The sequence below is a fragment of the Sapajus apella genome, unplaced genomic scaffold, assembly GCF_009761245.1.
Source record: "Sapajus apella isolate SASKATOON/1434 unplaced genomic scaffold, GSC_monkey_1.0 scaffold80, whole genome shotgun sequence".
NCBI classification, from domain to species: Eukaryota; Metazoa; Chordata; class Mammalia; order Primates; family Cebidae; genus Sapajus; species Sapajus apella.
Window position 1 is genome coordinate 8,540,425 of NW_022437020.1, and position 15,147 is coordinate 8,555,571.

Consider the following 15,147-nt stretch of genomic DNA (forward strand, 5'->3'; position numbering starts at 1 on the left):
ACTCAGGAGGCTGAGGCAGGAGAATTGCCTGAACCCGGGAGGCGGAGGTTGCGGTGAGCCGAGATCGCGCCATTGCACTCCAGCCTGGGTAACAAGAGGAAAGTAAAATTTGCCGAGTTAGATATTCTACTCAAGAAATTACAGAGAAAGCAAGAGGACTAAATCTAGAGAACATTTAAAAAATAAAGTAAAAAAATAATAAAGATACAAATAGAAATTATAGACAGACATGGAAAATAAAAAGAAAACCAAGCTGGTTCTTTGAAAAGATTAATAGACAAAACTCTACAATAAAGAGAAATGAACGACATTTGCATTTATTAACAGGGATAAATCTAGAAGACATGATTGTGAGTGATGAATGCAAGTTGCACGGCATAAAATCATTTACGTAAATTCTAAAACACACAAAATACAGAATGCAATTTATGATTCTATATCCTAAGTGTTATAAAAGAAAAAAAATATGGAAAGGAAAGGTTTCCCTATGTCAGGTCAGCCTGCTGGTTGCTTCCGAGGAATAAGCCAGAGCCATGATCGGAGGTGGAAGGGAGAATGCCATCAGTCATATCCTTAAGTGTTCATTTCTCTCAAAAAAAGAAGAAAGCATCCCAGCACTTTGGGAGGCTGAGGTGGGCACAACACCTGAGGTCAAGAGTTCAAGACCACCCTGACCAATATGGTGAAACCCTGTCTCTACTAAAAATACAGATATTAGTCGAGCATGGTGGCAGGTACCTGTGGTCCCAGCAACTCGGGAGGCTGAAGCAAGAGATTCGCTTGAACCCAGGAGGCGGATGTTGCAGTGAGCCAAGGTCATGCCACTGCTCTCCAGCCAGGGCAACAGATTGAGATTCCATCTCCAAAAAAAAAAAAAAAAATTTTTTTTTTTTTTTTAAAGAAAGCAGTTCTGAAGCAAATCTGACGAGATATTTACATGGGTTAAGTCTGAATGCTGACACACAGGTTTGTTTTGTGTTTTGCCTGCTATAAATATTTCATAACTCAAAATAATTTACACCTGCTACATTCATTTACATCTTCACTGCCTATCTCTCCCACCAAACCCTAAGTTCCCCGGAGGCAAGGACCACACTATGTCAAGTTCACCATAGTATGCAATTCTGAGCAGCGTCTGAGGGTCAGTGAGTAGAGAAACTTACGCGGATGACCTGAAAGCACAACTTCCGGTCTACAGATACTAAGATTCCTTGATTTCCCTGTGGATCTGCTCAAGACCCAAGAATGACAGATTCAAGAAAAATCATGAGAGCCTTCAGCTGCCAGCTCAGGGCTCTGCAGGGCCGCTCTCTCCCTGAGTTAATACTGAAGAAGGGCACTTGATATTGAAGGTCCCCTTGATATTCAAAAATGAGCAGATGAATTATAACCACAGCAGCTGCAGCAACAGCCAACGTGGACTGGCACTAAGTGGCGAGTCTGCATTACCTCATTTAATACTCACAAAAGCCCTAAGAGGTAGGTGACATTAGGAGGGCACTGCAGCTCAGAGAGGGTGGCACCTCTAACTTGCCCGAGGTGACACAGCCTGTCCAATGTTTTTCAAGAGTGTAACTCAATAGATGACCGGCTAATGAAGACATCTATTGTTATAGACAAGGTCCCTTTACGTGGCCCATTTCTAGTTTCCTCTAAACGTGATTTTTTCCTTTTAGGCATTTATGAGCGTTCTCTTGAGCATGCCCTCCAGGGTGGCTAGAGGTGGTTATAGCACCCCTGGTTCTCCATGTTCCTCAGAAATCACCCTGCGACCGTCACCACCCCACGGTGCAGGTAAGAAAACAGAGGCTGTGTGGCCTGAACTGTGTGCCACTCCCCCGACCGCTACACCAGAACCCTCCCAGATTCCTATGTTGAAGTCCTAACCCCCAGGACCTTAGACTGTGGTTGCATTTGCAGATAGGGTTTTTACAGAGATAACTAGGTTACAATAAAGTCATGACAGTGGGCCCTAATCCAATATGACTGGGGTCCTCCCAAAAGGAAATCGGCATAGAGACACGGACAGAGATAAGACCACGTGAAGACACAGGGAGAAGACGGCCGATATGGTTTGGATGACTGTCCCCTCCAGATCTCATAAAGAAATGCGAAGCCCACACTGGAGGTGGAGTCTGGGGGGAGGTGTTGGATCATGGGGGTGGATCCCTCACGAATGGTTTAGTGCCATCCCCATAGGGATGAGTGAGTTCTCACTCCATTAGTTCACGCGAGAGTTGGCTGTTTAAAAAGACCCTGCACCTCTTCACTCTCTCTTGTTCCCTTCTCTCGCCATGTGACAAGCTGATTCCCCCTGGTCTTCCGCCATGATTGGAAGCTTCCTGAGGCCTCACCAGAAGCAAGTGCTGGTGCTATGCTTTGTGTACACCCCGGAGAACTGTAAGTCAAAATAAGCCTCTTTTCTGTATAAATTACCCAGCTTCAGGTAGTCCTTTCGGGCAACACAAATCTACTAACACAGCAGTCATCCACTAGCCCAACAGAGAGGCCTGGACCAGACCCTTTCCTCACAGCCTCGGAAGGAACGGACCCTGTCAACGCCTTGATCTCACACTTCTGGCCTCCAGAACTGTGAATAATACATACCACCAGAACAACCACTTTCTGTTGTTTAAGCTCCTGGGGCAGCCTCTGTTGCTCCAAATACAGAGACACAGAGACAGGAAGGAGCTCTTCTGGGGTCACACCAAAGGAAAACAGAATTGGGTCTCTACCATGGCTTTTTTCTCTTTGCAGAATAATAATTCTTAAACTATTGATGTCTGCTCACAGAGTTAACATTTATATGCAAATAAATATTTAAAATACTAACTTGGAGCAACTCAAAGTAGCCAGGTAATGCCACTCCTTTTAGGTTCTGCTTCCAGCTAAGACATAGAAGGAAAGACTCCAACTACCACTTTTAAAACAAAGGACACCGGATAAACTACAAAACCGTATTTTATTTTATCCACTGCGAGAGCTGAGGTCAAAGAAGTGTAGCGGAACCAAATTTCAGAGGCATTGAGCCCTTCCTGAGCAAAGGTCCACAGCCATAGTGGTCCCTGGGGCACAGATGGAATAAGGAGCTGATTCCATCTAAGCTGTGGAAAAGAGGAAACAGCCACATTTTTAACCGTGTAGACTGGAATAAGGGATTACACCTGGATTCGAGATGTCTTACATCTACTCCAGACTTTTACGAGGTGTGTGGTGGCAGGCAGGAAGTCAGGACACGGATGGAAACACAGTGGTATCTGCAGTCACATGAGTACCAGCACCTACGCTCGTTATGGAGAGACCTAAGCCTGCTATAAGCCTTCGCGACTAGCAGCAAACCCAACCCAAACCAGCCCACCTCAAATCCCAATTACACAGAACAGCTGACCTCCTCATCCTGGCTGCCTCGTTGCCCCCTAAGAGGAGCCAGCCGAGGATACATGGCTGGCATGCAGAGAAGTGACCCCTGGGCAAGTGTCACCTGACATCCAGCCTCCTGCTGTACTCGTCAGCTCAATGAACTCATGTCAGTGGTGTCTTTAGTGTTTAAGCCAGTTTGATTTCTATCATTTCCAACTGAAGGATTCTTAACCCATTTATGCCTGAGGTTGCAAATGTTTTTGTGTGAAAAATCAGACCTTGGCAATGACCTTGAGCAATGGCATATAAATAACTCCCACAAGCTTAGCATTCCAATAACGGAATACTACGTATAATTAATTGGTACAAAGCACAAGATCTGACCAAATGTGTATTACAAAGTATATACACATATTATACATGCAAATTCTTGCATAAATTAGCAATACACAATTTCTAAAGAGTATGGTATCCACCAAATAATACTCACTGAAATTATCTTTGTCATGCTATAAATGTACCAGACAATACTAGAAAATAACAGCAATTTTTTAAAACAATAACAGAACTTCACCTATAAAGTAGACATCAGTACTTCACAGAAACCACAGTTGGAGACATAATCACACTCCAGTGAGCTCACCACTGCTCCACATGTCGTGGGATTCCTATTTTGCAAATGCTAAGGGAAAATTACTCTTCTATTTCAGCACCTACTTCAACCATACACACGTGAAATACACCATGGTGGAGGAGAGGAAGATTCATATTGTTACTTAAGAGCATGAAAATGCTCAGAGGAAAATTTTAAACTGAATCAGAATGGAGAAATTAAAATAAGCGTAGAAGGAAGACGAAAAGGTTTGAAGTCAAAACTACTATTTAAAAATCAAGGAACATTTCAAAATATCCAAGTCACCATTTTAGTTTGCCAAGTTCCAACGTGGAGTGGTATTTTATGGATCAGTTTATCAGGCCCCCAAAATATGGAGCAATGTCAGAAACAGAATCAGCCTGTTCTCTCACCTGGTGTCCCAAAGATCAGTAGAAATGCAACCTCAGTAGTATCCAAGGGGAAGAAATAGTTGCCAGGTGGCCCTGGCTATGACAGTCCTTCTAGCCCCCATCCCTGCTCAGACATAAAACCCTACTCAGCACAGCAGCTCAGCAAGGTTCACATTTCAAGTACACTGAGCCCTTCATGGAGGATGTTTCTTAGCCTCCTCCTCACCTCCAAGAGCCAGCAAGCCTACTCCCAGGCCATGTCCAAGGCTATCATAACGCAGGGTCAACAACAGGGCACCATGAAACCTAGGGCTGCCACGTTCAGCCAGAAAGAGCATGTTCCCATGAGAACTCTGGGATTAATCTAATCTTTCTAGGAAAGATTAGGAAACGTCTAGGAAACTTCAAGAATGTACTTTGCAGATGTCCCAGTCAATTAATTTTCCCGATTTCTAAACTCCTGATGTTTCAAAGCTTAATCCAAACTAGATAGGCCCTAATTGACTGCTCGTTAGCTAAGCCTATTAAAAGTCCATTGTCATTCTCGGGATAGCCAGAACATTTACTGAGTAGTTCACGCAATGCAAGCAGGACCAGAAGCAAAATATGTAACCCTCCTCTATGCCTGTGTTCCTCATCTGTACAGGGCTTGAGTCTGCCATAATCTTAAATACGCACACTGCTCCTGCAGCAAAATGCAAGCCGATGCAAGGTTTGAGAGCAGGGAAGGGGAGATTATATTTTTAAGCAAGTTCAGAAATTTCTCCCTACCCTCTTGCATGGCTGCTCTTGTTTTAACTTTTTCCATCACATTTACCCCACCCTGGTTTTGTTAATTTTATTTCCTCATTAAAGGCTAGACAGTCTATCAAAAGAATGACTCAAAACTCATCTAAGGGACAAAAATGCAAACACAAGCACCATTTATCATTTTGTCAGCGATCCTCAGTAACACGCCACTAAAGAGGATGGAAGCCGGTCATTAGACAAACATCCCATTATCTCATCTACAAGCACGCTGGGTTCTGACCACGGACTAGCGTCTGATGAACGGTGGCGTGAGCAGAGGGAATGGCAAGAATAAGATACATTTGTCCTTTGTTTCACTGCACAGCCCTGCTTCAAAGCGCTCACCTGGGAAAATCCACGCCCCCATGGCCCACAGGTGCTATTCCTCAGGCTTAACAGCCGTTAGTGATGTGGTTTTCAATACCAGCTGAACATCAGAACCACCTGGGAGTCTTTACATTGCCAGATGTCTCCAGGGCATCTAATTAAAGCAGCTCTCCTTGGGTGAGACCCGGGCGTGAGTAGTCGTTAAACCTCCCCCCAGGTGATGCCAAGGTACAGCCAGGGCTGAGGACCACTGCCGTAGAGAAATCCCTCTGAGCCAGTACATTCCGGTGAGGTGCAGAAACTGAAGGTTTAGAAAGACTAACAGTTACAAACTTTAAAAGGAGATAAAGCCTCCCCCCTAAAAAAAAAAAAAAAAAAAAAAAAAAGGTCCATCAAGGCAGACATAGGTAGGGTCAGGGACTCAGGTTGAAAATAGCACACTGGGGGCCGGGCATGGTGGCTCATGCCTATAATCCCATGACTTTGGCAGGCCAGGGTGGGAGGATCACTTGAGCCCAGGAGTTCCAGACCAGCCTGGGCAACATGGCGAAACCCCATCTCCACAAGAAACAAAAATTAGCTAGATGTAGTGGTGCATACCTGTGGTCCCAGCTACTCAGGAGGCTGAGGTGGAAGGATCACTTAAGTCCAGCAGGTCAAGGCTGCGGTAAGCCACGATCACACCACTGCACTCCAGCCTGAGTGACAGAGTGAGACCCTGTCTCCAAAAAAAAAAACACACACACAAAAACCATACTGACATCAAGCCCACAACCAACCATCAGACTTAAAGACTCTGCTTCCTATCAAAGGGAATTTTTAGGTACTAGTAATTTTATGATGTCTTCCTCACTTTTGTAAGGATGAAGAACAGAAAAACCCTAATGTCTCCATCTGGGACTGAAAGCTCTCCTGAAGTGAGCTCTATCCAGCACAATCACCTCTAATACCCACCCAGACAAGGCTAAAGAGAAAGGCAACTTACTTCCATCAAGTCCACACACAGCAACTGGGCTGAACTGCAAGACTTGTTTACAAATAAAAAGGTAATTCCAAAGTGGTCACATAATCAACTTAGTTCCAATGTCACCAGATACTAAACCAAGACACATGAATTTTCATGCAAAGATAAGTCTTTAAGCTTCAGAAGCACAACCCCCAAAGGTCAGCAGTGGGGTCCCACGATCTCCTGGGAGGAAAGGCCATCTGTGATCCAGTTTCACCTGGGGACATTTGCAGCCCCATGAAATGTTCAACATGTGACAGATCATCCACATCAGGGTTGCTCAAAGAGAGAGTATAAGAGCCCTAGGCTCTCCCCCGACACTGTGTACTAAAATCACTTTTAAAAACACTGGCACCCAAATCATACCCCAGACTAAAAAAGATCAGGACTCTGGGGGACAGGCCCAGCGTGCATGGCATTTTGAAAAGCGGTGGTCCTCACACTTTAGCATGCATCTCAATCTCCCGGAGGGCCGGTGAAACTACAGATGACTGGACCCTCCCCCAGGGTTTCCGGTTCACAGGTCTGGCCTGAGAATGTGCATTTCTAACACGTTCCCAGATGATGCTGCTGGCCCAGGGGCCACAGTGCGAGAATCGCCGCTTCAGAGGCGTCCCAGGTGGCTTTAATTAGCACAGCCGGAACTCGGCAGCGCTGTATTATAAGAGTGAGCTCCTGGCCAGGGCACGAGGAGGAAGGAATTCTTATCTAAACTCAGCTACAAACCTGGCGTTTGATCAATAAGCCCTCAAAATTTTTGGACCTCAAGTTGCTCTTGATATATAAAATTGACATACTGCATGAAAGAGAACCTGGGATCCTTGCAGAAGTAAAACAATGACTTTTCCAAAGGGCTGCTGACACTAAGACACATAGAAAGGAAAGGAAGTGGTCTCAGGGCAATAAAACAGCTTTTGAAATAGAGGGGAAGGTAGGTTCCTGCTTACATGGCTTCAGTGCACTGGGAGATACACAGGGTGCAGGCCGTGCATATGCTCTAAACCAGTCATGCTGCTGTGTGGACTCACCTGTTAGAACCGTGCAGCGCTGCCCAGGTCTCTGGGCCTCGGCAGAAGGGCTGGGGGTCAAGGACCATTTGCGCCTAATCAGATGCTCCCGTCCGCTGAATGGAGCCTGGGAGTTGTTGAGGGGCTGGATTAGCACCTGCTCCTGCCCAAGTTGAATGAGGCCAACCTGCCCAGAAAAGAGAAGGAAACGCGATGTCGGTCATCCTCATTCACACCCGCCCATCGTCCCCCGGGAGGGCAGGCAAGGCCACCTTGCTGGGATTTCGTTTCCCATGTCTGGGCTCTTTCCTTTGCTAATAGGTCCGATTTACCTGAGCCCAAGAGTGAGCTTCTGTGTGACTTAAAAACATAACACAGAGCAGCTGTTTTGGGGTGGGGTACAGATACAGGTTCAACAGCATCCATTTTCCACACTGGCTTTCAAAGATAAATTACTATCAAATCTTTTTAATTTTAAAATTATTTTTTAAATTACTTTAAAGATCATCCCCACAAAAGTCCACTTGGGAGGCAACACTGAAACTGCTGGGAATGACATTTACATCCCTCATGGAAAAATGTATCTTATCCCTGGATGTATTAACAGTAACATTAATATTGTTTTGACATCATCAAAACAAAACAATCTGCCCTCCTTCCCCAGGCACCTGCTGCTACTTTCCCTTCGTATGTGGAGTCAAATGGTAAATCTCTCAAGAAAATCGAACCCAGCCAGGGCCAGGGGAGGACGTGGTTTGCACACCGATCAATGCAGGCAACATCCTGTTCTCCTGGGAACAATCCTGGACAGCCTGTGATAGCAAATACAGGAGATGTGGCGGATGAGTCTTACGGGGTCATGACATCCTTTCTTGTCTCCCTCTTCCACCATCACTTTTTAAACGCCGTGACAGGCCAGGCATGGTGGCTCACGCCTGTAATCCCAGCACTTTGGGAGGTCAAAGTGGGTAGATCACGAGGTCAGGGGTTCAAGATCAGCCTGGCCAAGATGGTGAAACCCCATCTCTACTAAAACTACAAAAAATTAGAAAGGCGCAGAGGCAGGTGCCTGTACTCCCAGCTTGGGAGGCTGAGGCAAGAGTATCGCTTGAACCCAGGCAGCAGAGGTTGCAGTGTGCTGAGATCATGCCACCGTACCTGATCAGCCTGGGCAACAGAGTGACACTGTCTCAAAAAAAAAAAAAAAAAAAAAGCCATGACATACTAAACCATTGGTTCTCAAACCCTAACGTGCACCAAAATCACCTGGAGGTCCTGATGGAGCCCAAGAATGTGCATTTCTAAGAAGTTCCCACATTACACAGGGACCACATTTGGAGCACCCCCCCACCACCACCACATGCCGCACTAACTCCTCAGGTCTCAAGTATAAAGCTCACTTAAGCCAAATGAGATAGCCCCCCTCTATGTTCTGAAAGGATGCACCAGTACCAAGATTCCTGGAAAGTAAATCAGATCAACTAATAATTTAGATGGCCTACAACCCTGAGTCCCCAAGACACACGGTGAGGCCATACTTACTGCTCTAAGCATACTTCAAGGTTTCCATTTCATTAGAACTTTTGCCAAGAACAACTCAAAGATTTTACTGCCCAAATAAAACTGTCTCAAAGTGGCACCGCATGACCTGCAGGAGAGCACAGCTTTCCTCCCTCTCCTTTGAAGTGAAAACCTGAGTTTGTTCCCTGGGAAACTTTGGGGAAACTGAAGGAATGGAAGAGGGTGGCCACAGTGGGATGTGCAGAGCTCCATCACAGCTGTGCATGAAGCAGCCTCAGTGCAGGCCACCTGAGAACTTTCTAAGTCAAGACAGAGTAGGGAGCGGATGGCACAGTGAGTGCGATGGAGCCCCACGTGGGAAGACCCCTTGCTTCCCAGGGGATGAGCTTCCCCCTAATGAGGGGCTGGCCTCATTTGGAAACATCCTGGCTGTGGGTCAAAGCTCCCCGGGGTCTAGCACTTTTAAAGCCAGTTTTACTGGTTCAGTCTAGTGTTGGCATTCACAAACCCCCACATAAAAAGCAGTTAGCTGTTAGTTCTAACATGATTCAAGTTTTTAAAGACAGGGAGATCTCACCTTGGTGAGAAATCCTACACATACACGCTCATATATACATGCAAAGCCTCCCTAGCACCTTAGGGGAGGTTTTTCTTTACAGTTTCTCAGGGGCCCCAAGTGCTGGTTTCTACAAACTTCAGGAAGAAAACAGCAATGCTGGGGAAAGATGGATAAATGGACTAGTGGGTGCTCGACCTGGCACCACTTGCCCTCTCCGGCCCCATCTGGAGCAGGGATGTGGCCAGGACTAGCCCCAGGAGGGATGGGCTGTCCAGGGCCCTCACCCTGGGAACCAGCATGAGGAAGGACCCTGCCTCCTCCTCCCTGCCTGTCTCACTACCCAGACTCCCTCAAGCATCTGTAACACTGCCATTGTCAGCACGTCACCAGTGGTCAAATGTCCTGTTGAGATGTACCATCTGTGCATTGCATAGTCTCACCCCAAAATACCCACCAGCCCTCCTCCTCTCTCCCTGACCTCCTCTCTTCCCTGAATAAAGCCCCCTTCCCTGCAGCCGCCTGCAAGCTTACATTCCAGCCCACTACCCCATGTGAAACATTTTCACCACCTAACAGTTTGCTCCATAGAGGCAAGATCAGAATTATTCCTTCTGTTTTTTGCCAATGTCTGCCACATAAGTTACTCAAAAAGAAAACAGAAAAGCGACGGAAAACGCAGTTACCTGCATGGACTGCCTGCAGCCTCCTTGCTCAGGGCTTCTCACCCCCGGCAACATATCGGTATTATTTAGGGAGCTTTGAAAACTCCTGATGCCTCAGCCCCTGCTCCAGGCCAAGTGAATCAGAATCTCTTGGGGTGAGGCCAAGCACCAATATTTTCTCAAAGGTGACCAGGAAAATTCAATGTGTAACCAGGGTTGAGAGGCGCCATGCTAGCTTTTAACCAGCTACTGGAGACACTGGATTCCATGTCTAGAGCTCCTTGGTCTTGGAACCTAGGCCTTCTGACTATGGAGCTATGCCCACTGCCCTGGCTTCTAGACCACCACTGCCCCGTGGCCCCAAGAGCCGAGCAGGGCTTCTTGGATCTGTGTGACTCCTGCAGTCTCCATCTATGCGGAGAAGGGAGAAGAAGAGAGAAGGAGGGAAAGGCTTGTCCAAGGCCTCTTCTGTTCCACTGACAGGGAAGAAATACCAGCACTGAGCCTGTGCCTTGGATACAGGAGGCCTGCAACCATCCTCCAAAGAGACAATCTAGAAATAAACGCCTATGGCAGACACAATCAGCAGCCCTGAGGCCCCTAGGTTTCAGGGCTAGAATAAAGCGCCCAGTGAAATGGTGCTCTTAAAAGAGAAATCTCAAGTTTTGCAGGATTTGGTATGCTATACTAAAGTGTGGGTCAAATAAAATGGATCAGGTGATAACTTGTTATTTCAGCAGTTGTGAGTAGTTACCTTTCAACTCTCTTTGTTGTGGGTACTTGCTTTGAAGGGTCCTGTTAAGACAGAGTTATAAATCAGGTATTGTTCACTCCACACCACACCCCCAACAAAAAGGACTAGCTCTCACTGCAGTGTGGAAAGCGTGTGAAAGACATAGAGGTTTTTATCACCTAACGTTAGCACAAGTTCTCGGCATGGCTTAGAAAATGCAGTTAAGGTAACAGAGAAACTGTCGCATATGCTCCAAAGCATGCCTCTGTGGGAGGGGGCAAAGTCACATGATTCCACAAAGCCTGCAATGGAATTCCCTGTCTTCAGGAGTCTGCAGCTTCTCAGTTAATGGGAGTGGGTCTTGGGTCTCCTTCTCTAGGTCAAAATGGGTGATGGGGCCAACAGGGCAGTGAGTTTGCTTTCTAGGGACCAACCTGCTTCCAAGAAGAAAAGCCACCCTATGACTGCAGATCTTCCTGCCTGCCTCTGACTCTGCATGGGCCTGCACCTCTTCCAGTGGAAGGAGCCTCCCTTGCGGACACAGGTAAGCAGGGCTTCCCAACCTGCACCCCTTCTGAGGAACCACCCAGAGGTCCCCTTCTGCAGTCTTGCCGTCGCCTCTGTGAACGTGGAGTCCCTGGGCACAGATGCCTGGTCTTCTTCCCAAAGCCGGCCTCCCATCGGTAGTGAGGAGTCCCTCGCTTCAGCATCACCCCTTTCAGATCACCAGACAGTGTCAGCCAGCCACACAAAGGACTGCCAGCCTGCCCTTCAGAGTTCCTCTTGTGTGCTCTTCCTTCCTTTCTGTCCCAGGCTTGCGCCTGTCTGAGTCTTGAGCCTGGTCAGTTCCCTGCTGTAAGTGTTCCTCTTAAGTCCTCCCCATCTGCTAACCCCAGGGTTCCCCAGCCACCCATCCTCCACTGCCTCTCAGCCAGTGACCCTCAGAGTGCCCGCCCAGAACAGCAGCATCAGCATCCCCTGAGGAACTTGTGAGAAATGCAAGCTCCCGGCCTACCCCAGACCTCCTACATCAAAAACTCCGGATGGGGCCCAGCAATCAGTTTAACGGGCCCTCCAGGAGACCCTAATGCCAGCTCAAGGTTGAAAACCGGGCCCAAGTCCAAATGCCTTCAGTGGGCACCCAGAGCCCTGACCCATGTAATTCACATGCCTGCCAGTTCAGTTCCTTTACCCCCATCTCTTAAAACCACCACCCCCACCAACCCACTCATGGGTCCCTTATCTCAGGACAATGGGGCCCCCCGTGCCTTTTCCGTCACTCCTCCTTCGTCACTCCTCCTTCGTGGCATCTGAAGCCTATCCTCCTTCCTCCCCCAAGCCCCACCGCGATCCAGGCTCCAGGGCACCTTCCTCCACGAGGCTGGGACCCTCTTCCCAGATAGGGCCTGCATTGTCTTTCTCTCTGAGCCTCGCTGGGCGCCTACCAGAGCACCCTGCACACGACAGGTGTGTGATAATGATCTGCTCATTCAGGGAAGAACGATGACTGATCAGCTGATGGATAACTGGAAAGGTCTGTGAACAGCCTGCGGGGGCAGGAGGGGGAGCCTCTTTTTAATGCCTTAATGTGCCAGGCTCTCACTAAATGATTTCACAGACTATCTCCTTCCATTCTACCAACAGTCTTGCAAGCTCATGTTATTTACTCCTGCATGGCTGTAGGCAGGGAGGTTCAAAGGAGTTAAGTGGCTGTCTCAAGATACAGCCCCAAATGGGCCACATAGTTTCATTTCCTACGGAGCAAGAGTGTGACCATGTATCTGGGGACCTGTCCACAGAAGCATGCCCAGGGAAAAGTTAACCAATGACTCCACATGGTTCCCTCAGATGTACTGGCCGCAAACAATGTCTTCCCATGTCACACACACCCAGGATCAGGCCGCCCCTGTCACACACACCCAGGATCAGGCCACCCCTGTCACACACACCCAGGATCAGGCCGCCACAGTACTTCGGAGTTCAGGAAGTAAGCTTCGAGAATGCAGTCAGTCAAAGACGACGGCTTCAGTTCACTGTCGCATCTTGTACCGCTTTTTCACGTTTCTTAATGTTGTCAACTAAACAAAAGTTCAAAGTGGGGACATCTAGTGTGTGTCCCAGACGATGCTCGTGGGCAGCTTGATGCGGCAGCAGTCAGTGCCTGGCACCCTAAGAGGAGTCAGCCCAGCCCTGGAGAGCTGCAACTGGAGGAAGCCCTGGGCCATCAGGAGGAACCCAAGAGTAAGCAGGCTGGAGAGGACAAAGGGGAACGAAGACAAGCCATCGTGAGGCCACAGGAATGTCATTCCAGAGGTGGCAGCCAGATGCCTTAGAACTTTCTGAGCTCTTCCCTCCAATACTTCCGAGCCTCCAAACTTCAGGAAACTGTCTTTGCCCTTCTTTTTCTCCTGCCAAAATGCCACTTAGCAACCACTCCATCGTTTCTTTCTACAAACTTCTAAATATGTGCTTTGTATTCTCCAAATATATTTATGCTGCACAGGATCAATTAACAATACCAAGTCATCACTTACGACTACCAGACCTTCCTCGGATCTGTCTCAATATAATGATGTAGTATAATGCAGTCCCTTCCCAAGGGTCTCCACGCCAAGTAATTTTTGCCAAGACCAATTCCTACTCAGCTGTTCTCCATCGAGTGAGGCTGCCTTATAAAGCAGAGCGATTTTGTAAATCAATCAATCAATCAAAGAGGGCTTGATAACTCTTTTCTAAAGAGAGAGGTGGCGATATCCCAAGCCTGCTTCTTCATCACAGGAATCATGCAAATGCAGGCTGCCCTCTTAAAAACAGGGTCCCCAACGCTTCTAACCTAAGCAGCCTACTCATCAGCTGGCCGAGCCCAGCCCCACCTATTCTTATCTGGACTATACTAGTTCCCTATAAAAGAGAGGTGAGCATTCTCTAAGTCTCAAGTGGACTGGGACAGCCGTACAGAATTATCAATGTCCCATGCGCCACAAATGATCTGCTACCCACATGGACACGAGGTCTGCCGTCAGGCTGACGAGCCACAGCGAGGGGTGGGCGGGGCCCCCAGGTTGACCCCAGTGACTCCAAATAAGAGTCCTACAGCATGTGGCTGTGACAACAGAGAAACCATGACAGGAGGATCCCTGACCTTCTCACAGTCCTTCAAGGTAGGCTGGAAAGCAGTTATGACTTAGTCATCTGCAGCCCAGAGCGCCTTGGTGGTCCCCCCGTCTCACACGGCTCCTGGCAGGCCATAGCCTTGGCCAAGAAGGGGTGGACACATTCCAGTGGGTGGCCTTCCCAAGCTTTGTGAGTATCATCCAAGGAAGGATGGCCGCTGCTCCGCAGACCACACCGGACAGCAAGGGCCTCCAGCCCTCCCCTCCTCTCATTCATTCTTCCTAAAACAAGTCCACTCACTTTGAACAAGCCACACAGATTCTTTTCAGAGCCTGAGGCTCATGCTGTCCTTGAAGTGCCCGCTCTGCTCTCCTCTCTACCTATGAAGTTCAGCCTGATTCCAATTCCACTGGCCTTCCATAATCCGGTCCTGGTCAGAGACAGCTGATCCAAACTTACATAAATTCATTAGGAGTGGAAAGGCCTTCCTCATACGCCTAGAGTTCATTGCTTTGAAATGATACACTCACAGAAACACTTCCAAAAAACCTACGCTCTGTTTAAAGACTCTTGGAAATGTAAATACAATGAAGAAGCATAAACAGAAGACAATTCATACTTAAGTCTCTGGTCTCTGAAGATCCAAAAAGCACAGCTGGCCCAGATAAGACACCGTGAAAGGAATGTCACAGGCCCATGCCTCTGCCTGCTGTCAAAAGGAGAAGCAGCAAAAATGGAACAGGTGTTTTACTCTCCATGGCCCCTAAACAGCTAGGGAATGATCTATTCTAATAATGCATCTCCTTTAAACAGACAGCAAACATCTCTGGAGACAAACAGCACAGATTCCACGCAACATGGAACAGAGCCTGTGTATCCCCAGCTCAGGCACTCCACACTCTCTGCTGAGGCCTTTTGGAAATGTTAGGTACAGTAGCACTTACCAGCAATTGACATGATATTCAACATCCGGAATGAAGTTTTGTTGAACGCAGCCACAGCCATTTGCTTGTACATCCATGGCTGTAGCTGCTTTCACACTAAACGGGCAGCTTTGAGCGGCC

The 15,147-nt window shown here is 47.8% G+C and overlaps 1 protein-coding gene across 1 annotated transcript in view; it reads right to left on the bottom strand.

Annotated features, from left to right (window-relative positions):
• Window positions 1–15,147, bottom strand: part of ADAMTS17 (ADAM metallopeptidase with thrombospondin type 1 motif 17) — a 334,656-nt gene that overhangs the window by 316,251 nt on the left and 3,258 nt on the right. The window contains exons 3-4 of the mRNA XM_032252856.1: window positions 7,516–7,681; window positions 2,623–2,625 (exon numbers count right to left, since the gene is read on the bottom strand). Of these exons, the coding sequence (XP_032108747.1) occupies window positions 2,623–2,625; window positions 7,516–7,681 (169 nt within the window). The remainder of the gene's footprint in view (window positions 1–2,622; window positions 2,626–7,515; window positions 7,682–15,147) is intronic.